Genomic DNA, 27,384 nt, shown 5'->3' on the forward strand with positions numbered 1-27,384 from the left:
TCTTCACTTGGGACATTGTTGTGATGTTGTGAAAACATGGCCGGTGTCGAAGTGAATAACGGCCTTCGAGAGGCCTTAATAGAGAACCTAAATAACATCCTATCACCTCAAGCCGATGTCCGACGAGCGGCCGAAGAACAAATCCACGTCCTGGAAGTAACGGAAGGTGAGATTATCCTCCGAAGGACCTTAAAAAGGACATTCTAAGGGCCCTTGTTGACAAGCTGAATCAGTTCAGGCGTGTGTCCTTGACGGTCAAGGCTAATGAATTAATTAGTTTAATTGGGTCTTTTTTTAGTTAATTGATTTATTTGGGATGTTTTAAATAAATAATTTAGAAAATATGATGAATTGGTGCAGTTTTATGTGATGGTAACGTTTAAATATAGGTCCTACAGGATTGTTCAGGTTGTGGGTAGGCCTACCGATCTTGTAGGATGTCGTGAAAATCATCCTACCCAAGGGTAAGGTTCGAGAGCTCCTATTGTGTCATATATTGTTTAAAAATGCTGTTTAAATGTAAGTCAGGCTATACCCTACTCGTAAAAGGGGGTTTAACCGTATAGAAGTATCTACCGGTATTATAGCTGCGTTAATTATAAATATAAATATTATAAATTATAATTTGCAAATTTAAATCTTTTAGTTATGCTGTTCTAATCTAGGCACAGAAGGGTAGTCTTTTATTTAATTAAACTGAATTAGGAATATGGCACTACAGTAAATCCTTGTCTATATCCTTACCTAAACTATTCCTTGGGATCCTTTGTATATCGGCGGTCAGTTCCTCCAGCGAGCATAAAATATGGATACCAACTGAAAATTCCCTCCCTCCCTTTAACCTAACCTACAAGCCATGTCTTTACTTATTTACCTAACGTGGGCCGGCTTTCGAGCCCCCTTACACTGCCGTATTCTTACACGGCCGTCATCATACAAAGAGATGGTCGCTATCTTACATACGCCCCCTTTGAGACTTTAGGGTTATTGGTGGTGGAGCCTTTGTATATCAGCGGGCAGTTCCTTCCGTATGGATTAAAAATGGACATCAACTAACCTAAACTTTCCCCGTAAAGTTGTATTGTATTACAGGGTGTGATTTAGAACAGAAAATGTTTTCCTATAGTAAATAACGTGATTTAACCGAGTTTTACCTTCATTTCAATCGCAAACAAACTGATCAACCAATTCTAACTTTTAGTTGCCGAATTGGTTGCTGTTATTACGGATGAAATGAAGGTGAAAACCCGCGTTAAATCACGTTATTTTCTACAGGAAAACACATATTTTCTGTTAAAATGATTGAATATAATTTCTTTTTTTATATATATATTGTTGAAATACTTAAATATAATGACTTGTTCAAATTCGGTGTCACTTAACTCCCGTATGTACTGCGAACGGTAACACTAGCAACGTTACCAATGGTAGACAACGTTACTGTATCAACGTTACGGTGATACACAGCGTTACCAACGTTAACGCCCCCTGCGACCCCCCCTTACACTGCCATATTCTAAGTTAGGTGTAATCAAACATACAGGTGGCCCCTATCATACATACACCCCTTGGTGGTAAAGTACAGTGACGTGGTTGATTATTGTTACGATTGTTGGGGTGAATGTAGTTTATTGGGACAGGGCGATATCTTTCTTATTACTAGCCTAATCTTTTTTCTTTAGGGGAAGATGTGCTTTACTATTATTCGATATACCATAATATTAAGTCATTTTATATTTTTTAAGTTCAGCCCAAGATGGGGGTCCAGGGCCTTGCCCCCAGCTATGGGTTGTGACCTGGGAATTACTAGGTTCGGTTAGGTGGGGCTTGTATGATAGCAACAGTGGTTGGGGAGTCGCAGGGGCAGTTAGTCCCCCCCCCGTCAGGTCATTAGGAAGGTAAGGACACGGCTTGTAGGTCAGGTTGTGGGGGGGGGAAGGTTGGGTTAGTTGTCCATTTTTCTCGGCGTGTCCCCATAAACTACAAAGGCTCCGCCTTTATATATCGGAGGTTGGTTTCTCCCTCGTGTATAGATGATTACAGAAGATGCGAGTTTTCTTCGCATTTTCTAGTTTGGAAGACTTGCCTGTTGTATTACAAAAACTATCAGTTCTGCAAATCCTCTACACAAGAACACTTCATAACCTAAACTTTCTCGCCTAACTTAACCTGTATGCCACGTCCTTGCCTACTTGGATAATGGCCAACGGAGTGTCTGAAGTCCCCCTGCGACCCTCTTACGCTGACATATTCTTTGCTTTCCGTGAATGATTTGTGCACGCCCGTCACCATACATTCAGGTGACTGCTTTCATACGTGCATCCCCTTTTTTTGTGAATTAAAAAGATGGTTGTCAAGGAATACAATATTGGTAAATTTTTATAAAACTTTTATATAGCTTTAAGATAGGGAATACTGTACACTGTATTGTGTATTTATAGGTGGTTTGAATGTTTTTGATATTGATTTCTTGTGGAAATCCATAGGTTTTAGTTAATGTGGGTTGACTACCGAGTGATATTAATGAAACTGTCTAATCACCGAAGCTTTAGTTTGTCCGGACTTACGGATGCATAGAGAACGTGACATTCTATCCCATTTTCTATGGAGTATTTTGTAATAGTGTTCATTGTTTTGCCGTCGCCTAACTTAATTGAGATAATGTTGGAATATTTACTAACCTATTGATTATCTGCCGGGTTTATTATTCTGGATGGCTATACCCTTCAGGGGAAGGGATGCCTCCTTTGACCACATTATTATTATTATTATTATTATTAGGTAGGCTACAACCCTAGTTGGCAAAGCTAGATGCTCTAACCCCAGTGGTCCCAACAGGGAAAATAGCCCAGTGAGGAAAGGAAACAAGAACTAAAATATTTTAACAGTAACGGCATTAAAATAAATTTTTCCCATATAAACTATAAAAACTTTAAGAAAACAAGAGTTAGTGAAATTAGTGTGCCTGAGTGTACCCTCAAGCAAGACAGGCCAGGCCTTATTAGCCTATCCATCTTGATGATAGACTGATAGTAGGTTGCTGGAGTAGTCATCTTTGCTCCAGTATGGGACAATGTAGATTGACATTTCCAGGGAAGACAAAGAACCTACCATCGGTTTTAAGTGATTCTCTTTACCTAGAGGATGTTGGTTTGCATTTCCTGTAGGCACAAGTTGCCAATTTTAAGTAATTTTTATTTTTGTTACACACACAAACCTAAGTCCTTTAGTTTATACTTCATTCCAGTCATGAGCTGAAAGATCGCAAGTGATGAGACTGACAGGTAGGTGGGTGGGGCTCCTTGTGCCCTTGCTCTCGGTTGTTGCCTAACACTTTGTTAAAATTATTGAACGGTTGTCAAGCTCACACTAAAATTTATCCCTACGTAAAGGATATCGTACAGTGAATAACTAAACGTATATTGAGAGATGGCAGATGTAGTGGGTGTGGCTAGGGACAGAAAACCCACTGTGCAGTAAGGGTGTAACAGGATATGTCAACTCGGAGCGAGGTGTACACTAATTTGTGTTCGGTTGGAGTGGTATTCTTAGGTCAAGAAAATGGCTTGTAGTTGAGGGGTGTATTCTAGGGTCAGAATATAAGACCAAGGTTATTTATTACCAATTTGGTTTACCATACAGTATAATATACACTGTGAATTACAGTAATGTATAATGCATGTACTATTGAAGGAGGATTTGAGTATCTGTATGAAGATCCTTTGGCTTTTAGTTGGTATGTTAAAACAGCATAAAGCATTTAAAGCCTGAATAATTTGATGAATTGGCTGTACTGTATATAGTTTATGAGAACTAATGATTCCTTAATCAATTAATGTCTATTAACCCTTTTACCCCCAGGCTATTTGGAACTTTCTAACCCCTAACCCCCAGGGGTTATTTTTTTTTTTCAAGCACATTTTGCACTATATTTTTTTTAAACTGCTCTAACAGCCTTAATTTTCGTCATAGAGAGGTCAGGTTGGTCTCATTCTCTTGGAAAATGCCTAAAGTTTCTCAAAAAATGCAAAAAAAAAAATGAAAACAGCAGTTTTTTGCAAGGACGTACCGGTACGTCCATGGGGGTAAAGGGATGAGTTTTGTGAAACGTACCAGTACGTCCTTTTGGGGGTAAAAGGGTTAAGTGAAACTTTTTGGTCCTTTGTAGCCCCCAGATTTGACTTGTATTCCTTTAAGCGTTGATAAGTTGAAATAAAAGAATAGACAGGCACCGTTTTTTTTTTTTTTTTTTTAAGAATTTATTGCTTATTGAAATAAAGAAAAATTTGTGTTTAAGAACTCTTAAGTTGATATATCAAGGTCTAAAGTAAATTTGAATTGAATGAAAGTCTAATCGTCTGTTTTTGGAAGTATTAATTATTTTTTTATTTTCTTTCAGAATTCGGTGTACATTTAGTAGAGCTAACTCTTAACCGCAATGGTCCTCTTCCTATCCGGCAGTTGGCATCAGTTCTGCTTAAGCAGTATGTTGAAGCCCATTGGTGTCAAGACTCGGATAAGGTGAGAATATATTTGTAAATAATTTCATTATGGGCGGGTATTTTTTTTAAGATAATTCTAGAAAGTGGCAACTTTACCCTATTTTCACAATTCTAGTTTGGTGCTATTTTTGTTTTGTCCATTTTTTTTTTTATTGTTTTGAGATGAACATTATTATTCATGCCTATAGTGAGAAAGTGGTGACTTTACCCAATTTTTACAATTCTAGTTTGGTGTTATTATTTGTTTTGAGTGTCCATCTTTTTTTGTTTTGATATGAAAATTATTATCATGCCTATAGTGATGCAGAATTTTTAATTTGTAATTTCAGTTCCGATTACCAGAGTGCCCCGAGTACGCTAAGGCCAAAATTAGAGAACTTCTCCCACATGGCTTACATGAGCCTATTAGTAAAGTAAGGTAAGGAATGTATGCTTATTTTGATGGATTCAAAACTTGAACAGTAATGGTATGATTTAATGCAAGAAGTTCTTGCACGAGACTCCAGTTTTCTTACCCTGAGAGCTGCAAGCTGCTTACATTTCCTTTGCTTCATGATTACTTAGCCCCCAAAGAGGCATAAAATATTTATCCTATGATCATGGGGTTTTAGTGACAGTTTTTATTACCGCTTGAGATAAAGACATCATATTTTAGGGTTATTCTGGAAGCGGTTGTGAGCCCCCTTAATGTAGGGGTAATACATCATACATATACCAAGGCCCTTCCCCCAATTTTGGGGGGTAGCCCCTTGTGGCCGCGGGGGCATAAAAAAAATGAGAAAGCGCCAACGTCATCCCTGCGTGTCGTAAGAGGTGACTAAAAGGGACGGGACGGGGGGGCTGGGAACCCCCTCTCCTGTATCTACAATCCTGTGAGACATCGACAAAGAGGGGTAATACAGTTGTGGGAAAGTATGGGGCGAGCCCCTTCCCTCAAATCCAGAAATGTAAATGCTACATGGAGCAAATGCCCATGCATGAATAAGATGTACTCTGGGCTATTTTTATGCTTTAGGCATACATAGGTACTGTCTGACCCTTGGTTCGTCTTTCAATATACAGTGATCATAAAAAAAACTTTTTAGTATGCATACACGTTGCCGACAAAAATACGATGCATTTAACTTTGAGAGACGTGCAGCAAATTTTACGCAATGACAAAAACTGATACTGAAGTCTCTTGAGGAAATCGATAAAATTTTTTATAGTACTGTACTGTGTGTGTGCTACTGGTATCTTAACCTCAAATTCTTGAAGAGGAAGTAAATAAATCTGTGCCCTGATCAGAAAAGTTTCATGCAAGAGACTGGATGTGGTTGAGTAAATATAAGAAAAGCACGTTTTTGGCAATAATGAAAATTTTCATCAAAAACTACTTGAAACTTTAAAGATGTTCTACCTAAAAATGCAGTAATCTGAATATCGCAAAATTTAAGAAGGTCATGAGTTGTGCCCCAGAAGGGCTGCCTGGGTCAGATCTGCGGGATTTGTGATGCCTTTTCAATATTATTACTTATTAAACTTTTTTATATTTTTTTTATTAATTGATGGAATGTTGAATAAACTTGAAATTAATAGTGGTTTAGGAGACTAAATTTTATTAAATTGCCCAGAATTGGGATTTGTTACCCAATATTTTTCAGGCTTCGATTATACTTTTGATTCGTACTGAAGATGGTCAATGATTTTTGGGTCTTAAAGCAGTTTGCATTTTGATATAGAATAGTATGGGGTCTTTAAATTGAGCTGTAATTTAAGTTACAATTAAATATTTTTTTCTCATTTTGCAGTACTACTATGTTCTTGAATTCCAATTTTTTGAGAACTATGGTAAAGCAACAATCAATTTGCTAAAGGTCTTTGGTGACTTGTGTACAGAATCCTAATTTAAAAAAACATTGTGTTCATAGTGTGGACTTTCAATAATCCCTTACGTATTTAGATTGACATATTTACTATGGTGGATTATGCTATTAATTTTCTTTCCTTCGAACCTTCCAGGTCGTCCGTAGCATACGCCATTTCTGGCATAGCTCATTGGGATTGGCCAGAACAATGGTGTGGTTTATTTGATCTGTTAATGGTGGCTCTCAAGAGCGGAGAAGAGGCCCCTGTTCATGGCGCCATGAGAGTTCTCACAGAGTTTTCCAGGGACTTGACTGATCAGCATATTCCTCAAGTAGCTCCTGTCATCCTGCCAGAAATGTACAGAATATTTTGTGAAGAAGAGGTGAGACTTTAAATTCTGTTCTATAGTTTAATAAGTAATGGAATGTCATAAGTTGGCTGTAGGAATTGTGGGTACAAATAGCATTACACCTGAAAAAGAGAGAATTGAAAGCAATGGTCATTGTGGCCATTTTTATGCGGGAGCAGAGAGCAGACGCTTTTGTTCTCTCCAAAAGCCAAAAGAAAACTGGTGTAATATCTCTATGCGAATGAAGTACCCCTTCCACCCTCATCATCAAGTACGGGGTGTTCGATGTCGAACGGCCGTGGCCCTCTGCACAAAACATCTCCATTTATTCCGGTCTTGAGCCTTCCTTTCCAACTCCACCATCGTTAGCCCGCACATCTCCTCACCTGTTATTAAAGTCTTAATGGCTAGTCTTCCAGATTTGCCGAAAGATAATCTTCTATTAAATAGCGCAACGTTTGTATCGTTAGGAAAAATGCAAATTGCTTCCTTTTTATTTTTCCTCAACTTCCCCACAAGTACTAGGTTAGTCAAAGTGGCTTATTGGTGACATTGTCCACAACCACATTATGAATTTTCACAGCTGTGTTCTGGCCTTACTGAAATTATAATAACTCTTAACTAAAGGACTGTGGTGTATATAGGTAGGAAGAGTGCAAATTAGTTTAAAATTGTGATTTCAATGCAAATATGTATCCAGTGTGTAAATGATCTAGTTTTTTTTTTGTTGATATCAATGTTTTATTGAGAAATATTACCAGATGTTAATACATTTAACTTGTGATCTGGGTTGTTTTTACTCCTAAAAGTAGGTATAGTAAATATTAACTTCTAAAAGTAGTAATATTAAATATTAACTTCTAAAAGTAGTCATAGTAAATATTAACTTCTATAAAATAGCAAATTATATAAATTGTATATAACCTTAAAACCTGAAATTCATCTTTGTTCACATTTATCCCAGGTATTTATGAAATATACAGTATAGCATTGTCTGCGGAAGCTTCTTTAAAGTCTACAAAGAGTATAAATATCAAAATGTCTTAAACCTGGACTCTTCAATGGAAAGTAGTTAGGCAATTTATGGATTTGTTAATTTTCTGTAACCTTATTGCTGTTCAACTCTTAATATGTGGGTAGATGATAATCAAGGAATTATAAGTACAGTAATGAATTGAATGTATTAACATTAAGCATTTTGTTCATATAAATGGTCACTTATACAATTCCTGAATTATAAAATTAATTTCTTGTTGAATTCTCACTTTTGTTGGTAGCTACCAGTATTTTCAAATATTTTACTCTGAAAAGTAGGCCTTCCTTTAATTTGGGGTTATGATGCAAAGTTATGGAATCCCAACCAGTCTAAAAATTATTTTTACCCAACCCAAAAAGGCCCAAGTTTTCACAAGATACATATCGTGCATCACTTGAGCGTAAAGATAGGTTTCTAATGTCTGCAATATACACTAGTTGTGCTACTTGTAGCTACTACCTGTTGTCAAATGTTATTGCTGTGAAGCTAAAGCAGAATTTAAAGCTTGTGTATATATCTACCTAGGCACCTTCCCCAAATATGTGGGTAGCGGACAAAAAAAAAAGCATAGTTTATAGATATTAAGTGGGAATGGTCTGTTGGTAAATCTTTATCTGGCTAGATTTGTTTGATCACAATTAAAAAGAATATTTAGCTAATTGTTACCTGATAATTTATGGCCTTCAAATTTTTTTTTTTTTTGTCTCAAAGATTATAATACAGGAGAGGGGGTCCCCAGCCCCCTCGTCTCGTCCCTTTTAGTCGCCTCTTACGACACACACGGATACGTTGGCGCTATTCTAATTGCTTTTATGCCCCCACGGCCACCGGGGGCGTTATGAAGCTTCATCTGTGGTAGATAATGGGGGAGGGTAGGCTGTGGCACTCCTAGCAGTTCCAGCCGAACTTGGTCGAGTCCCTTGTCAGGCTGGGAGGAACGTAGAGAGGAGATGTCCTCTTTTCCGTTTCATTTGTTTGATGTCGGCAACCCCCGAAAATTGGAAGTACCTTGTTATATGTATGTAAATGTTTTTTTTTTCTTTACAGAAATACGGTATACGAACTAGAGGCCGTGCAGTAGAGATTTTTAGTACGCTAGCAAACTTGATTTGTATGATGGGCGAATACAATAGAAATTTAGCAAAGACATTGCTCTATCCAACTCTACCAGCCTTTACACAGGCGCTCATCAAAGGATTACAGACTCCTGATGGTTTTACTTCGGATTCAGGTCTCAAGAAAGAAATACTTAGTGGTATGTATTGTTGGCCCGTTTCTTTACCATTAGAGTTCGTAAATTTTTTATCAGGTGTAATGAAATGGGAAGAGAACTTCAAAAGCTCGGGCATCTACACAAAGAAGGACTTTGTACTTCCCATTTCCTTACACTGCAAGTTTGTTAGAAACCTGGGGCTGTATTTGAAGATCTAAAGGAATATTAAGGCAGCCAAGTTCTTGTGGACTGAAGAGAAGCACATTTTGTTCAACCCTTTTACCCCCAGGCTATTTCAAACTTTCCAACCCTTAACCCCCAGGGCTTATTTTTTTTAAGCACATTTTGCAGTATATTTTTTTTAAATTGCCCTAACAGCCTTAATTTTCGTCATGGAGAGGTCAGGTTGGTCTCATTCTCTTGGAAAATGCCTGAAGTTTCCTAAAAAATTATCAAAAATATGCAAAAAAAAAAATGTAAAGCAGTTTTTTGCAAGGACGTACCGGTACATCCATGGGGGTAAAGGGATGAGTTTTGTGTAACGTACCAGTACGTTCTTTGGGGGTAAAAGAGTTTGAGGTGTTTTAAATTAATTTCGTAACTATTTACTGGAAATATTTCGTCTACTGTATTGAAGGTTGTCAAGAAAGTTTTCGTTTTTTAGTCACTGATAATTTAGTGACCTTTTGTGATTCACCAAGGCATTAAAAGAGTATTACTAGCAGTAGTGGGGTGTTACTTCATTTCAATGATCGGCAGGAGGTAAACATATAAGGGTATCTGTAGTCTTTAATGCCTTGCCATTTTATGAATATGTAACTGCGCTTAGATTGGTGGTAATAAAACAATGTTTTCCTGTTTGGATTTTATTATAAAATACTTCAAATTCTTTTGATTGTATTAAGTAGTAACCAACCTCAGTATTAGGTAGTAGATTGGCCAGGACACCAGTTACCCGTTGATACTACCGCTAGAGAGTTAAGGGGCCATTTTTAATGGCCAGACTGCATTGTAGCTTAGCAAGTAATGATAATAGAAATGTTACAAACTCGTTAAGTGTTAACATGAACTATCCCTTATTGTCTTCAACCATTTTATATCGAATCAGAACATGAATTATGTTTTCAGGACTGTATATTATTTTCATTAAAATTTTAAATGCAGAATAATATGGGATCATAGTGGAGTGAGTTAACAGCAACAGCTGGTGATCAGCTTGTCCAAATGCCAGCATATGTGACAGGACCTAAGAAAACTTGGATTTTCTAATGTAAATGTAAATTATGATTTCAATATTTGATTCTCTCCCTCTCTCTCTCTCTCTCTCAATACCTTTTTCCCCTATACTCTGCCAAGCGCCGCCTTAACGGTTCAATTTGCCATTCGGCCATAATTTTTTATTTTTTATTTCAACTTTATTTTTTATTTCAACTTTATTTTTTATTTTTTTTTTTTAATTCTATTGGTGGAAGCATTAGTTCGACATTCGTATGGTGGATGATAATTATATCTAAGATGAGATGCATGCTGCAATCTTGTTGAAAAATAAAGATGATGTCCCTTTCTTTTCCAGCTCTTACAATCTTAATGAAGAATGTGCCAAAACAGATGGGACAGTATTTGGGAGAAGTATTGGGTCCAGTATGGCAAACTTTAACTACAAGTGCCGATACATATGTTAATACCACTGTAAATGCTAGAGAGGATGCTGATGACCCTGTAGATTCAGATGGTAAATATACTTTAGAAGAATTCCCTCGGGATTGGTGTTGTAAATTTTATTGGATTTTTAAACTAGTGAAAATACTTGGTAACAATTGGGAAAATAGAATGTTTTAAATTTATGCTAATGTTTAAATCTTTGAATATTAATTGTTTAAATTTTTAAAAGGTATTGATTTTCTTTCTCACTTCATTTTTTATTAGATAATTATTAATTCGATTTTAGAAGTATTTGGCAATTGAATCTTAGATTTAGAAGTACAGTAGTCACTGGCAAGAAAAATTTTTTTTGCATCTAATGTAAACCTTGACCAATCCTAGATATCCCAGTTGGTCACACTTGCCATTTGGATAAATAGATTACTTTGTTTTTATTTTGACTATTGACTGTGTTTTATGCTATGATGTGGTCATTTATTGTGTGGAAGTGTTCTGTTTACATGTAGACGCCATGTATCTATTTTCGTTCAAGAAAGTGCTCTACCTGTGCCATTTGTAGATAAGCTGAATGATCACAGCCGCTAATTACAGGTTGATTTATATTTCTGTATAATGTTATAGTTAAGTGTGATCAGTCATAAATACCCATTATGGTGTGAAACAGCCTTTAAGAATGGCTTTTAGAGTAGAGATTACTGAAAGGGTAATATTTTGTGGCCTGTTGACCTCACTTTTTTGGAGGATAATTAAAGACCATGATTCCAACCTGAATTTAAGGTAATTGTTCATTTTTAGTGGTATTAAATGAAGGGTACGTACTTAGTCATCATGGGGAACTTTGTCAATGGTATTAAATTCCAGAACATTACCACATTAAACAAGACAAACTTATTGAGTAGCGGGGAAAGTTTCCTCACGAAAACCTGCTATTAGGGTATTCTTTAACATATTCCCCCCTAGTTTCTCTCTCTCTCTCTCTCTCCCTCTCTCTCTCTCTCTCTCTCTCTCCCTCCCTCCCTCCCTCCCTCCCTCTCTCTCTCTCTCTCTCTCTCTCTCTCTCTCTCTCTCTCTCTCTCTCTCTCTCTCTCTCTCTCTCTCTCTCTCTCTCTCTCTCTCTCTCTCCCTCCCTCCCTCCCTCCCTCCCTTCCTTCCTTCCTTCCTTCCTTCCTTCCTTCCTTCCTTCCTTCCTTCCTTAAAGTGTCATTGGCAGGAACATACCTTGGCTATGCTATTTTCAACTACACTTGAAACTCATAGATCACCAGTTTTCCCATAAGATTTGTATCAAGATGATTGTATTAATGTTTGGCTAACGAAAAACTTCTGATGTTCGGAATGTGTTCGAGTAATTTTGAAAATATTGCTAAGTCATGAAGCCTAATTTTTTATTTCAGGTGAAGTCCTTGGTTTTGAAAATCTAGTTTTCACAATATTTGAGTTCGTCCACGCACTTGTTGAAACCAGTAAGCACAAACAGATGATAAAGCAAGGCATTGCAGACCTTATTTACTATATCCTTCTCTACATGCAGATTACCGAGGATCAGGTAAGAGTAAACTTGAAAGACATTTGTTAGCTATGTGAAGTATATAATTTAATTTTTTTCAAAATTCTGTAATTCTGTATCAATTTGATGCTTCTTTTTCAGTGTTTCCCCAGTTTGGGTCTGGTCGTGTTTACGAATATCTTGCGTTTTTTATTTGTTTATTATTTGAATAGTTCTGCTAATTTTATTTCATATCACTGTTTTTATCCTCATTTCCTTGATTATGTTTTGGTATTCTCTAATGAAATCCATTGATCATGTTTTGGGACATTTGTGTCCACATGTCTATAAATAAATTAATAACTATATAGATAAATAAATAAATAAACAAATAAATAGATAAATAAATAAATAAAGATATAGTTTGGTTCAAAATTGTATATATAAATGTCCATAGTTATGTTTAGCAATACAGTAGTTCGTTTATCCACAGATTGAAACTTGGAGTAACAATCCTGATGCATTTGTGGAAGATGAGGATGAGGACAGTTTTGCATATTCTGTCCGAATTTCTGCACAGGATCTGCTGTTGGTAAGTCTGGATGATTTTGTTCATTCTTTCATGTCGGTGACTTGTGAAAATTTGTATTGGTAAGATTTTAACTCAGTGGTGTGATTTAAAATGTAGTCCACAATGAGATTATGTAAGACAAGGTGTCCAGTATTGTATCTTTAAACTATAGCTACCATATAAAGCAGGTAATTAATTTTTAACATAAGGTTTTTAACTTTTCCAAAACTAATTTTAGGAAGAACAAGGTCAAGTATAACAAATGGTGAACATAAATATTTGTTGATTCAGAAGTCCAAGTTAGAGTAAATGTTGTAAAACAAATGGTGAACATCAATATTTGTTGATTCAGAAGTCCAAGTTAGAGTAAATGTTGGAATTTATCTGCATCTATATATTACTGTTGACCTAATATTGTTGGTAGATTCAAGGCTTGAACTTCAGTACTTTTCTTAATTTTTAATCCTTTGCAAGTAACTATTATTGGTCATCATTACATTAAAGCATTTACAACAGTTATAAAAGCAAAATGTGACATGTTCTATGGCCCCAAGAGGGAAATATACCACTACTTAATATTGAGCCATACTTAAGAAAAGGCGAATTTAAATTCATTACGCACCTGAATTCTGGGAAGGTGTCAAATGCGAAATCTCTTGCTGCAGTGTCCTAAATTAATGACATTGCGAGAAATATTCTGATAATTTAAATAGTACAGTACTTTGTCAGAATGAAATTTTGCTACAGAGACCTGACATCATCATTACAAATGTGACCTGACTAGAGAACAATGTTTAAAATTTGTCAAAAAAATTTTATCTACAGATTCCTTTTAATTTTTTGAAGATACGTGCTATATGACATATCAGAAGTGGAATTTAGAAGCCTGGTGCCATATTGTAACATTGCTTTTCTAGATTGTGTGGTGCAAGAATTTCATAATGTTTAAGCATGGAATGTAGTATAAAGAGTTGAATGTTTATAAGACTTCATGCTTTATATTAGTGTATCCAGTTCAATATTCAGTCTTAACTGTTTAAGAATTATACTGCTCCTTGATTACTATACTACCGTATTGTATATAATACAATTATATGCTAATCGTCCAGTATAGAAGTTACTTCTCTCGTTAATTTATTAGTTTTTGATTCATAGAAGTAATTTATGTTTGAAGTAGAGATTTTTATCGCACCTTCTTTCCTTAGGCGCTGTGCCAAGAACTTGCTGAAGAATGTGGCCAAGGTTTAATCATTGCCGTTGGAAGGCATTTAGAAAGGGCAGCCAACCAGAGAAGTAGTGGGGATCCAGCCTGGTGGAAGACTCACGAAGCAGTCATGTTAGCTCTGGGTTCTGTCCGTGATCTTGTCTTGGATCAAGTGGCCAAAGGTCACTTACAGTTCGATCTCACCAATTTCATCCAGTCTGTGGTCTTATCGGATCTTGATCCAAATTGTAAGTACCCGTATATCTTGCTTGGTCCTCTTGTCATAATTCCCGTTTAACCCTTTTACCCCCAAAGGACGTACTGGTACGTTTCACAAAACTCATCCCTTTACCCCCATGGACGTACCCGTACGTCCTTGCAAAAAAAATGCTATAAAATTTTTTTTTTCATATTTTTGATAATTTTTTGAAAAAATTCAAGCATTTTCCAAGAGAATGAGACCAACCTGACCTCTCTCTGACAAAGATTAAGGCTGTTAGAGGAATTTAAAAAAAATAGACTGCAAAATGTGCTGGGGAAAAAATAACCCCTTGGGGGGTAAGGGTTGGAAATTTCCAAAGAGCCCGGGGGTAAAAGGGTTAACCAAATTTTGTCATGTACTGTACATACCTATATTTTGAAAGGTGGTGGTTATTTGTTTGTAATTTATGGTCTTTGTTTATCATGTCATAAGATTTCTGTATGCCATTGGATAGTTTCTTTCAGATAACTGTTTACAAAGTATGCATCATGGCAATCATAAATGAAAAATTTCCGAAGAGTATGTTTGATTTTACCAAAGTATGTAAGTTCTGTTGGTCATGCAAAAAAATTAAACGATGAAAAATGTATGAGATTTGTTCAAAATTTAGGGCAGTAGGCAGTGGCTTAGATATTGCAAGTACAGTACTTAAGTGTTCAAAGGTGATGAGGGGTTGCAGTGGTACCTACCATACATAAAAATGGAAATTCCACAGTACATGAAAGTGAAAATTCGTCTATGTGATGAGGACAGTAAAAGCAATGACTGTTGAACTGTGATAGAGGAGGAGTGTGCTTGCAATAACCCATTGGTCACTCCAGTTCTATGGTTAACAGCGAAGTAACTTTATATGTGAATAGCTCAAAAATATTCCAGTAGTATATTTTTTTCTCAATTTATTAGTAATATCTGGCTTTTCCAACTAGGGTTATAGCTTTGCAAGTAAATATATTACATTGAAATGAATTTTTTTTATAATTTTGGCGAATGTAATGGGAGGATTAAATTCTTTTAAAGTTTTGAAACTTAAGATGTTCAAGTATATATAATAATAAACTGATGTCTACTGCTAATGTCTGGGAATGAAACTATTCATTAGATATTCCAGGCATTGAAAGATGTATGATACCTTTTTAACATTCAACAACTTGGTGTGCATTTTGTATGCCATGTAAATTATCTATAAAAGATATGAATGAATGCTCTGGGGTGAAGTGTAAACTCTGTACTGCTTTGTACTTAATTTATCATGAGACCTATTGAATAGTTTATTTGTAACTTATTTGCCATTGCTCCCGGATGTTAGGATTTTGAAATGAAAGCGACCATTTATATGCAGATATAAACAATGTCTTTAATCTATTTCAGGCTCGCCATTTTTAGCGGGGCGAGCCCTGTGGTGTGGGAGTAGGTACGGCCAAGCAGCCACTCCCGAGATGCTGGATAGATTTCTCCAAGCAACTGTTTCAGCCTTAAATCATAGTCCAAACCCAATTATCAAAGTTTCAGGTGTTAGGTAAGTATTTTGTTCGATATTTTACGTGGTTTTATAAAACATTAGAATAGCGCCAGCGTATCCCTGCGTGTCGTAAGAGGTGACTAAAAGGGACGGGACGAGGGGCCTGGGTACCCCCTCTCCTGTATTATATACTCCTGTGAGACATCGAAGAGGTGTAACTATGTAAAGTACTATAATTTTTCCAGACCATTGTTACTTTTAAAATCTTGTTGGCCTTGTTGAGGATTTATTTTTAAAATTTTGATGAGAAATATACTTTGGAGGAAGTGAAAAGGGAGCATTGTGAAAGTTAAATTCTGATGGAATTAAGTTACAGGACAGACTTTTTATATTAAGGTACAGTTTGACATTTAGGTTACCCAGTAGCTGTGCCCCATTCTAATTGGGACTTGCTCCTCCATCTAGAGTAGAGAGAAAAAATCTCCTTTTAAAATAACTACTTCATTGAGATATAGTGAAGACAGTGATATAAATTAGCCTAATGTCTGCAGCTTGATGTTAAGGGACAACAGACACATTATTTTGCCATTCATTTTCTTATCAATATACTTAGTTCATCTTAGTTTGAAAATTATATCAGAACTATAAGTATTTAATTGAGGATGTATGACTAAATCGCAAACCAATCTGGATTTAGCAGTCAAAAGTGAAAATATTAAATTAGGGCAAAAATAATCCAAGTATAGTTTAAGGATTATCAAGTGTTTAGCAAGGTCAAATGTCACTTGTTTAGTACTCTATTCTAATTAGAGAAGTATTTAGAAATATATACTTAACATTCCACCTTATTTTTTGTTTCAGGTCCGTCTGGGGATTCTGTGAATATTTAAAAGGTAGTGGTAATCCAGCTTCCCTCCAGCCTTACCTCCCATCCATTTTAGATGGCCTCATAACTCTGGCAACCCAGTCGTCATCTGAAGTCTTGTCCTTGATCCTCGAAACTTGCTGTATCGTCGTCTCCGTAGATTCTAATTTCACGGCAGCAAATGTGGGCAGGATTTCCACTTTGTGCTTAGCGGTATTTATAAAGGCCAACAACGATCCCGTATTGGTGGCTTTAGTGCAGGATGTTGTTAGAGAACTGAGCTCGAACCCTGGTTGTACAAATACTTTACAAACTAAATTTATCCCAACGCTGGCCTCAATACTCAACGCGTCGACTGATAAGGTTGGTGGTGTATTGTCATAGTACCTCGAGCATGTTCTTAAACTCTCATGTTGGGTTTGTAAAATCTGGTAATGGTATAAATGATAAAAGATCTAAACCCTCTAATCAATTGGAAAGTTAATTACTGTACTATAAACTTTACATATGACCTATCTGTTTTTGAAGTTGTTAATAGTTTATATGGGACATATCTGTTTTTACACACTGTTTTTAGAATATATTAATTTATTCCCATTTATTTATTTCCTTATTTCCTTTCCTCACTGGGTTATTTTTCCCTGTTGGAGCCCTTGGGCTTATAGCATATTGCTTCTCCAACTAGGGTTGTAGCTTGGCTAGTAGTAATAATACAGTGAATAATTCGCCTTTTTTTTTCCCTCATGATCATGGTGTGAAACCTAAAAAGTTTTACTTTTAACTTACGTGAAATGGTCACTTTTTCCCCATTGTTTAATTGTTCCTTTTTAAATCGAAGGATTCAGTTTCACGTTTACCCAGAGAAGCTACATATTTTACCATTTTCCCTTTTTACTTCTCCCTTTTGCTTCCTTTCAGTTAAGTTTTTGCTGCATGTACATTGATTTTTTAATCCTTTTCTATTATTTACCCAAGTTTCTTAACCCTTGGATAGTCAGTGCCTTGTATGCATTTTATCCTTTAATACAGTTTCTTGCATCCCTTCAAGATTAAATACCCCTAAGATCGTGGCGTCTTGCACTCTTGCTCATTCATTGCATGTTTCAGTGCAAGTAGCATACCTTCTGGGTAAGAACTAAGCAATTTCAAGAAATTTGGAATACTGTATTTTGAATTTAGAAAAGGAGTTTCCAGATTTCATATAACTTTTTTTAGAAAGTGACATTAGTTCATTCTTCTTAGTGGTGTAAAATACAATTATATGTTGATAGTTTGACTAAATGTTGTGGTTTCTTTTCAGGTTCCTCCAGGCATGCAAGCAGTTGCATTAGATATGGTTGAAGTAATGGTACGATCTTCGACTCCACCTTTAGGCGAACCACTGATAAATGTAGCGTTTCCTGCTGTAGTACAACGAACACTGAACACCGATGACAATTCAACGTTGCAGAATGGTGGCGAGTGTTTGAGAGCATATATTTCTGTGGCACCAGAACAGGTTCGATCTAAGTTTACGTATATGCAGTTTGAGATGGTTTACTAGAAAAACATTGAATTATTGCAAGTGTATTAAGATAATAGAGAGTCTTGATGGGTCATTTTATGAAATAGTAATATTCATTTAAGAATGTTGATACTGAAGGTCTAAATATTTTTTCAGGTTATTGCATACAGAGATGCAGAAGGTAGATCAGGGCTTCAATATGTTGTACAAGTCGCATCGCAGCTTCTCTCGCCAGCGTCTAGTGAACAAACGGCTACTTTTGTTGGTAGACTCATTACAGTTTTAATAAGGAGAGCCGGTGACCACCTTGGAGATAATTTAGATCTTCTTCTACGAGCAGTTCTTAGCAAATTACAAGTAAGGGTTTTATATGATGAATTTTTTTTTTTATTTATTTATTTATTTATTTATTTATTTATTTTTTTTTATCATAGCTCAACATTGCTAAAGTTCAGCGGGGTTTTGTACATTATAAATTTGTCCCTCCACTGTCCTTATGATAACTTATTATTCTTGACTTCTGTTGTTAGATGTTACAGTTGTAAGAATAAGAAATATTTTGGGCAACTGGTTTTGCATAAGGAAAGGATGTCAATTCAGGACAGAATACTTAATTAAAAAGCATGCAGAGTTTTACTATAGCAATCAAATAATAGAAAGTAATTAGATTATGGAAAGTGCCATAGTTATACATTCAAGTTTTAATTAGGAAATTTTACATGTTGACTGCAAAGGGTTTTGTGGTAGGGATATCTTAAAGTAATCTTCCTGGTTTTCAGGGTGCCGAAACTTTAACTGTGGTGCAGAATCTGGTTTTGGTATATGCCCAGCTAGTTCACTCGCAGCTAGATGGAGTCCTGACCTTTTTAGCGGGAGTACCGGGCCCATCTGGGCAGTCTGCTTTGCATTTTGTGTTGACGCAATGGTGCTGTAAGCAACATCTCTTCTTTGGTGCTTATGAAGGAAAAGTAAGTTTTTTCCAAAAGTTTTTACAGATTGTATAGATATTTTTAAGCATATACGTTAGGAAGTAGGAAAGTAAGTTTACCTAATTATTAGGACGGGAGAAAGATTTAAAAAAGTTCTTTACTTTAAATAATTTAACATAGGCGTACTCTACATTAAATAATTTAGCATAGTACTTTTATTTAATTAACATTTGTTAACTATGAAATTTAACAATTCTTAGAGGGGATACTAGATGATTTGTTTGGGGGAAGTTAAGAAATTTACAAATGCATGGAGACAGGTACTAGGCTATTTTCGTTAAGTCAGTCTTTACCTCGTTATTGCTACCACATAAAAAAAATGACTACAACAAACACATCTTTTTGGAGTCCAATAAAGTCATATGAATGAACATTAGTGATATGGAAATTTTATAACTTTTGTAAATGCTGAAAGATTGCAAAAGGAACTGATATAACATGTTGGTGGGTAGGGACTAGAAAAGAAGAATTATCAATCGAGGGTAACTAATACTAGCAATGAAAATCCATGTCCTTTACAAAATCTTAGCGGTCGATTTTTAGATAAAGTGAAATTTAAAAGTGAAGTTGCAAAAGAAGTAAGAAAAGAAAAAAAAAATCATGCAAAGAATAAGGAGCCAAAAAAAAACAAATTAACCCTTTTACTCCCAGGCTATTTGGAACTTTCCAACCCTTAACCCCCAGGGGTTATTTTTTTTCAAGCAGATTTTGCAGTATATTTTTTTAAATTGCTCTAACATTCTTAATTTTCGTCATAGAAAGGTCAGGTTGGTCTCATTCTCTTGGAAAATGCCTGAAGTTTCTCAAAAAATTATCAAAAATATGCAAAAAAAAATGTAAATAGAAGTTTTTTGCAAGGACGTACCGGTACGTCCATGGGGGTAAAGGGATGAGTTTTGTGAAACGTACCAGTACGTCCTTTGGGGGTAAAAGGGTTAAGTCGGAGTCAGAATCTTGGTCTGGAATAAATGCATATCTGGAATCTGAAAGCTTCTTTCACAACAGCCTTTTCGGCTTCCTACTTTACACAGGACAGACAGTTTGAGCACAAGTGAAGTGGGGATAATGATTTATTGTAAGCTTTGAGAATTCATGCATGTAGGCAAATTCAATCAGTCTGCTTTTATTGTTCATATTATTATTATTACTAGCCAAGCTACAACCCTAGTTGGAAAAGCAATAAGCCAAAGGTCTCTAATAGGGAAAAATAACAGTGAGGAAGGGAAATGAATAAACGATTGAGAAATAAAAAACACTTAAAATAGAAAAAATATATCATATGATTATTCTATTTTCAGGTTAGTGCTGTAGCATTGGCAAAACTTCTAGAACATGGGGTAACTGCAAATGACGCTAGGCTTCAAGATATAATTGTTCAAGGTGATCAGGTGAGAAGGATATTTGTATTTGTAATTAGTTAATAATATGTTTGATTTCCTAATGCTTCTTCCATGGTGAGATTATTAGCATTACGAAAAGGGTGTGTGCAAAACATCGTAGCTGCATTGCTTTTGTTTTTTAGCTATCTTCTCAACAAATATTATTATTATTATTTTTATTATTAATTGCTAAGCTATAACCCTAGTTGGAAAAGCAGAATGCTATAACCCAAGGGGCTCCAACAGGAAAAATAGGCCAATGAGGAAAGGAAACGAGGAAAAATAAAAGATCTTAAGAAGAGTAACATCAAAATAAATATCTCCTATATAAACTATATAAAACTTAAACAAGAGAAAGAGTAATAGGATAGAATAGTGTGCCCGAGTGTACCCTCGAGCAAGAGAACTCTCAACCCAAGAAAGTTTTAGTTATTCTTAATTTTTGCTCAGTTTAGAAATTTTACCTTTGGACTGTAAAATGAGTGGAATAGTGAGCTTTTTGTTTTTAATCAAATGGGATTTGGCTTAAAATGTAGTGTTGTAAAGTTACAGGTTGAGAATGAATACCTTATCTGGAATTCCAGGGACCAAATTTTTTTTTTTTTTTTTTTTTTTTTTTTTTTTTTTTTTTGAAAACAGGTTCACAAATCTTTTACATTATGATGAAAATTGTGTAATTTTATAATAGATTTGAATACCTAAAGTATAAAGTAAGTTTGTATATAAATTACATTTCTGGGCTCGACCTGTCGCTCCGTGATATGCTCCTTATAGCACCATTTCTAAGGTATAAATACTGCTGAATATACCAGAGAAAAAAAGCTGCATGGAATGGCAGGAATAAATCCAGCTCGCTCACACTAAGTGTCGGTATAGTAACTGGGGCGTGTTAGAATCACTACCAGAGGTCCCTTCCCAATTAGTCTTCTCCTTCCTCAATATCCCCTGATACTACGAGGTGCCGTTCTACATCCAACTTCTGCCTGCTACTACGACTACCCCCCCACCCCCACCCCTTCCCACCCCTACCACTACCCACGTTTCTTCCCTCATTCCTTTTCTGGCACCAGTGAGATTCAGACGTGTAGTTTTCATAGCCTTGTGTTTCAGTGTTTTTGAAGATGTCAGATGTCGTTTTGGAGCTCCCTGCTCCCAAGTTGAGTATTATAAATGTCTGTTGATAATTCTAGGTAGCTACCTTAAAAAATTTGGGTAATTGCCATGGTGGATATAGATCATTATTGTGATGGATATTTTCCATCCTGTGGGCTGCCTTCAACTTTTGTAAACAAACCGGTGCCTTTTTTTTTTTATTTCCTTAGATAATTTCAAAACTGCATACATTATAATTATGACCATCTGCTTAGAGTTTGGATTGAAGTAATGGCTCTTTCCATTGCTAATGTGCAGAATTTTGTAAACAAAGCAGTAAAAAATAAGGGTGATGGTTAATTTGTCATCTGGGTGTAGTTTTCTTATTAATTTTTTAGATTGTAAGATATAATTTTCAAGTAAAGAAGATATTGAAGAAATAAAATTACCTAAATGGAAAAAAATTAATTTTTTTTAAAGTCATCTTAAAGACTAGACATTCTTAATGTTGTGGTGTGTATATTTATATAGGGAAAATCAGAATATTTTTAGTTTCCCAGTGTCCTTATCTTTTTTTTCAGTTTTAAATGTAGTGACATGTAAGTATTTTGTAACAGCTGTAAGTTTTTTTATCAGCAGCTTTAAGTTAACTATCATGGGTTTGTCCATTGACAGGCAATGCCATGTGAAGATTCTGTATAAGTGACTCTTCTTTATCTTCTTCTATAGGTGTTTTCACCAGACACAAGAATAAGAACCCGTTCTCAGCGAGCGTCCCGTCCTGAACAATGGACTCAAGTCCCTGTATTAGTCAAAATCTTCAAACTCCTAATAAATGAACTGGCCAATGCCATTGACTCCAATATGGCAAAGGATGATGAAGATGTAAGTTGCTATTGTATGTACAAGGTTGTAGTTTATGATGATGTATGACGTGCAATGATGTGTTTTTACTAGGAATTATTTTTGTATTTTTCTTTAACCCTTTTACCCCCAGGCTATTTGGAAATTTCCAACCCTTAACCCCCAGGGGGTTATTTTTTTCCCAGCACATTTTGCAGTATATTTTTTTTTAAATTGCTCTAACAGCCTTAATTTTGGTCATAGAGAGTTCAGGTTGGTCTCATTCTCTTGGAAAATGCCTGAATTTTCTCAATTATCAAAAATATGAAAAAAAAAAAATATTTTTATAGCATTTTTTTGCAAGGACGTACCGGTACGTCCATGGGGGTAGAGGGATGGCTTTTGTGAAACGTACCAGTACGTCCTTTGGGGGTAAAAGGGTTACTCTTTTTCTTGCTGTTATGAAAGGTGAAGGAATTAAACCCAAGTTCTAATTTTTTTTCTTTACAGCAGGAATCTGAGGACGAGTGTTGGGAAGATGAGGAGGAGGAAGGTCAGGCAAATGGAGACAGCGCCCTAACATCGATGTTTGCCCCGTCCTCAAGTTTTCCAGGTTACGACACTGATACTGTGGATGATGACGATGATCCTGATGCAGTAAGTTAAAAAGTCCATTTGGTTTGATAGTCAATCTAGTTGTACTTCTCTAAGGAATTTTCAATACAACCATTCTGAAGAATGTTTTTGTATTTGATTATTCATTCAAAACTAGGGAAATTATCAATATTCATTTGATAGAAATTATTTTGGTAATTTCAAAGTGCTGTATAACTTCCTTCCCTTTTCTGGTAGTTTCCCTTTGCTTTTTTCAATGGAACTATTCACCATTATTATCTTTAAACTTTCTCCAGTTTTTATCTAAGAACAATCTCACTTTCTTGGCATGACATGTACAATATTGGAGCCCAGAAATTACTTTTTGAAATACTGTACGAGTGTATTAATGTTAGGCTAAGTAAATTGAAAGCAAGTGTAAGTGCATCAAGGGGGAGGGTAGGAGAGCAGGCTGGTGATGTGTGGAGACCTGGTATGGAATAAAATTCAAACCAAGTGCCTTTTCCTCTGTCATTTTCTGATGCACTGATTATAGCTGTATACTGTGTGTTCACAGAAATATATCTTGACCTGCTGAACCATAGCAAACAGTGGAAATTATTATAAGAGTTCTTGTTTCACAAGAGTACTAAAATATGTAGCTAATATCTCTGGAGATTTAGGATAAGTAGAGATTTTTAATTAATTTTTACTGAAGTATACTGATCTTCACTACTATCTTGTTTTTAAGCCTAGCAAATTCTAGGTGTCTAAAAGATTGGCTAGAAAAGTTAGAGACAAATTTTCTTTGTTGAAGGCAAAGTAAATACAGATTTCAAGGCTGAGAATAACTCTGATCTGGTGGATACTGTATCGCTACTGAAAAGGGAATTAAAATTACTAGTTACCACCAGTTGCAGTAGGTTAACGGGCATGAAGCAGGATAGATTAGGCTTGAGGAAACTAGCTTTTAACAATGTTACCCAAGTCACAGTACTGCCTCTAGACATGATACACAAAGGGAATGCTGATAATGATCAAGTAAAAACACAATACCTTTGCACACACACAGTAATTGCAAAGAAAGTTGGGGGAAGACTTCTTAATGCGCAATGATAGGCAAACAATCTATAGATCTGATCAGTACCACACTACTGAAGAAAGTGAAGACAGACTGGTGCATTAGTTAACTCTTTTTGCTAGATTGCACATACTTTTATTACCCTTTTACCGCCAAGCTGTTTGGAACTTTCCAACCCTTAACCCCCAGGCGTTTTCTTTTTCAAGCACATTTTGCATTATATTTTTTTTAAATTGTGCTAACAGCCTCGATTTTCGTCATGGAGAGGTCAGGTTGTTCTCATTATTTTAGAAAATGCCTGAAGTTTCTCATGGTTATAAAGAATGTGCAAAAAAAAATGTAAATAGCAGTTTTTTGCAAGGACGTACCGGTACGTCCATGGGGGTAAAGGGATGAGTTTTGTGAAACGTACCTGTACGTCCATTGGGGGTAAAAGGGATGAGTTTTGTGAAACGTACCTGTACGTCCATTGGGGGTAAAAGGGATGAGTTTTGTGAAACGTACCTGTACGTCCATTGGGGGTAAAAGGGATGAGTTTTGTGAAACGTACCTGTACGTCCATTGGGGGTAAAAGGGTTAAAGGCATTAATTTATTGAAGGGAAAACTTTACGGGTAAAGGTCGATTAAACAGCTAGAGAAGCAATATGAACATAGGCAAGTACTATGTAAATGAGAGGTTTAATTAGAATTGTTTTTAATGCAATGAAAAGTGTACTCTTACTCGAACTGAATGTAGCAAAACTACAGCAATTCTATTCAGGGATTTTTTTTCAGTCTACTCTTATTACTCGTATGCCTTCTTCCTTCCCCACAATGTTCACAAAATGGCTTTGTAAAGGAGTTGCTATATGAATATACAGTACCATGAAGTACTAAATGCATGTGGAAAGTATGACTACTTCCTAATATAGTTTTGAGTATTTATACACCAAGATAACTTTATGTATACTTGTCAGAAAATTTTGATACACCTGTGATTGAAGTTTTGTATGACAAAATAATTTAGTAACCTAACTCTTTTTGCACGTACAGTATGTGATTCTGCAAATGTTGTATCTTTATACCAGCAGGAACTTTTGGTAAAATTCTTTTATACAAGGATTGATTCAGAGTATCCCAGTGTAATGTTTTATATTTTCTAGGTTAGTGATCCCATGTACACATTGGACTTGCAACAGTACCTGACCACATTCATCAGCACGTTTACACAGCACCCGGCATTTCCAATGTTTGTGCCTCATTTAAATCCCCATGAAAGAGAAGTGTTACAGGGTATTGGTGTGCAATGCTGAGATAAGTAGAAAGGTGTCGAAGTTTTGAAGGTTTGACTGAAAGCATTGCGTTGGTTTCGAAGCCTTTCACCTGCTGTGCGTTAATCTTTAGCGCTTGGAATTGGGCGATGCTGCTAGTCTGCATTCCCCGTCGCGGAAGTATCGTTATCTGAAAGTGCTCAATCTGGTTCCAATGAGTGGTGTATGATACTAATTATAGCCTATGCAACTACAAGAAATTAAAGTGATAGCTGCTTGAAAGTTAATAATCACTATCATGACTTTGTGGTAACTAATACGGATTTGAAAATTACCATTGTCATCTGAAGCATTGTAGTGGATAGTTTATTCCTATGTTAATATTTGAGTGAAAGGAGAAGTTACTGAATTAGAGAGAAATAAAATAGATTTCTGATGTCCAGATTTTACAGTTTTATAATTATTTTTTTAATGAGAATGGTGATGAATGCATTTAGATAACTTTGGTTTCTATAATGAGGGATGCAGGGTTTTTTAACAATCATTGTATATAATTTGCCTTTGTAAAGTAATGCCCATGTCACATCGAGAGGCACGTTCATTCCAGAAAAATGATTCTCGTGGCATGTTTTTTTATACGGAAGATGCTGTCCATTCCTCATTTTTATTTTTCATGTTCTTGGAGCAAACCCTTTGTTGCCTTTATGCTTGAAAAGTAACCAATTCCTCTATTTAATTTTTAATGTTCTTGGAGCAAACCCTTAGTTGCCCTTACTCTTGAAAAGTAACTAAGGTACGATCTGATATCCTTCCTGTTTATTTAAGGTACAAGATTTATTCTTTGCTCATGACATATTTGTTCCACAGGGAAAAGATAAACGGCATATTTTTCTCGTGAATGTTAGTGTACTGTACTGAATTCTGTGATCCTAGTAGTGTTAGAGAAGATTGGAGCTGCGGCAACGTCGGTTTGTCATCTTTTTTGTAATGTTTTATTTCTTAATTTTTTGGTCACGCGTTGCTCGTGCGAGCTAGTGCAGAATCTCAAAGAAAAATGCACAGCTGCGACTGGCATCCTGGACTGTAAATATCTTGAATAGAATTTCTGAAACTTTTACATTTGAGCTCTGTTCCTGACACCGTTAATTAACAAATGAAACATGTTAATCTTGCCATGTAGTGTTATGTAAGTTTTTCATGAGTTATATGATGAAAACTCATAAAGGAAAAAAATCCTTTGAAGTATATCGTATGAAATATTCACCTATAAAATGCTAAAAAGTGCCTGCTATAGCCCATGTATATTGTCAAACTACGCTTCTATTGCATGTGCATAGTATTTTGGGGGAAGCGAGAAGAAAGACATTTGCGTTCATGTGCAGCTCTTGAGTCCCATAAATTTTCTAGAGGCACATGGAACTCCCTTCGTTGTATGTATACTTTTTTTTTCCAGCATTTATGAATACAGTAGTGGTCCACCACCCAGATATTTGAATGTAGCTCATGCGTTATATGCAGCATATTGTTGTATATTTTTTAGAAAAAATTATTGTAGCGTTTATTGGAGATTTGTTTTCATGATTACGTGGTTGTTTTGGATCCTGGAGATTTTACTAGTTCGTTGTTAAATTTTCTCTTAAGGTGCCACTTCCAGTGATTTGATGCTTTAAAATTTGATATTCTTTTTGTTTTGTCTATTTGAAGGAGGTGTACAGTAGTAGGTTTATTGAAAATTGAGTTATATTTTTTGAAGTTTATATTTTAGATGGTTGATTGGAGCGAAGGTAAATTATTAGCTTCTTTGGAGGTTAAAAGTTAAATATCAATACTGTATTGCCACAGAGAAGAGTATTTTTGTATTAAGCATGTTAACTTCTAAAAGCCTTTGTTATTGAAGTGTAATGCTTATAACAAGGAAAGGGAGTTTTATTTGTATGAAATTTTTAATTACAAGTTAATAGCATTGATGTGTTGGAAGGTTTTCATTGTCCTATATTATTTCTGCAGGTTTAAGTACTTGTACAAGAATGTATTTTTGGGACATCAAAAAAAAAAGTTTGCAATTGGTTTCAAATCTGAATCTGAGAATTAGTTTTGAAGAAACTAGGTTTTTTTTCAAATCTATTTTTTTTAGATAACTGTAGTTAATCATTTCCTAATAGGGAACGAAGCTAGTAATATTTTATTTTTTAAT

At 35.6% G+C, this 27,384-nt stretch overlaps 1 protein-coding gene across 2 annotated transcripts; it reads left to right on the forward strand.

Moving 5' to 3' along the window:
- Positions 1-27,157, forward strand: Ipo9 (Importin 9). 2 transcript variants are annotated; one of them, XM_068359933.1, is made up of 18 exons: positions 1-166; positions 4,400-4,521; positions 4,832-4,920; positions 6,504-6,732; positions 8,783-8,990; positions 10,522-10,680; positions 12,005-12,156; positions 12,590-12,688; positions 13,873-14,119; positions 15,502-15,649; positions 16,454-16,820; positions 17,758-17,955; positions 18,118-18,318; positions 18,741-18,929; positions 20,249-20,338; positions 22,151-22,306; positions 22,778-22,921; positions 25,083-27,157. In XM_068359933.1, the coding sequence occupies exons 1-18, from the start codon at positions 37-39 to the stop codon at positions 25,230-25,232; spliced, it is 3,078 nt and encodes a 1,025-aa protein (XP_068216034.1). In that variant the 5' UTR covers positions 1-36; the 3' UTR covers positions 25,233-27,157. The 2 variants fall into 2 exon arrangements, with proteins under 2 accessions (XP_068216034.1, XP_068216033.1); XM_068359932.1 differs by having other exon boundaries at positions 2-166; positions 22,775-22,921.
- The last annotated feature ends 227 nt before the right edge of the window (positions 27,158-27,384 follow it).

The sequence above is a fragment of the Palaemon carinicauda genome, chromosome 36 (assembly GCF_036898095.1).
Source record: "Palaemon carinicauda isolate YSFRI2023 chromosome 36, ASM3689809v2, whole genome shotgun sequence".
In the NCBI taxonomy this organism is placed as follows: Eukaryota; Metazoa; Arthropoda; class Malacostraca; order Decapoda; family Palaemonidae; genus Palaemon; species Palaemon carinicauda.

Bases quoted from the DNA above. Each gene is read 5' to 3' on its own strand.
- Ipo9 (XM_068359932.1), top strand. From the start codon at position 37: ATGGCCGGTGTCGAAGTGAATAACGGCCTTCGAGAGGCCTTAATAGAG. The intron at 167-4,399 runs GTGAGATTATCC...ATTTTCTTTCAG, and splicing joins CGTCCTGGAAGTAACGGAAG to AATTCGGTGTACATTTAGTA. The intron at 15,650-16,453 runs GTAAGTATTTTG...TTTTTGTTTCAG, and splicing joins ATCAAAGTTTCAGGTGTTAG to GTCCGTCTGGGGATTCTGTG.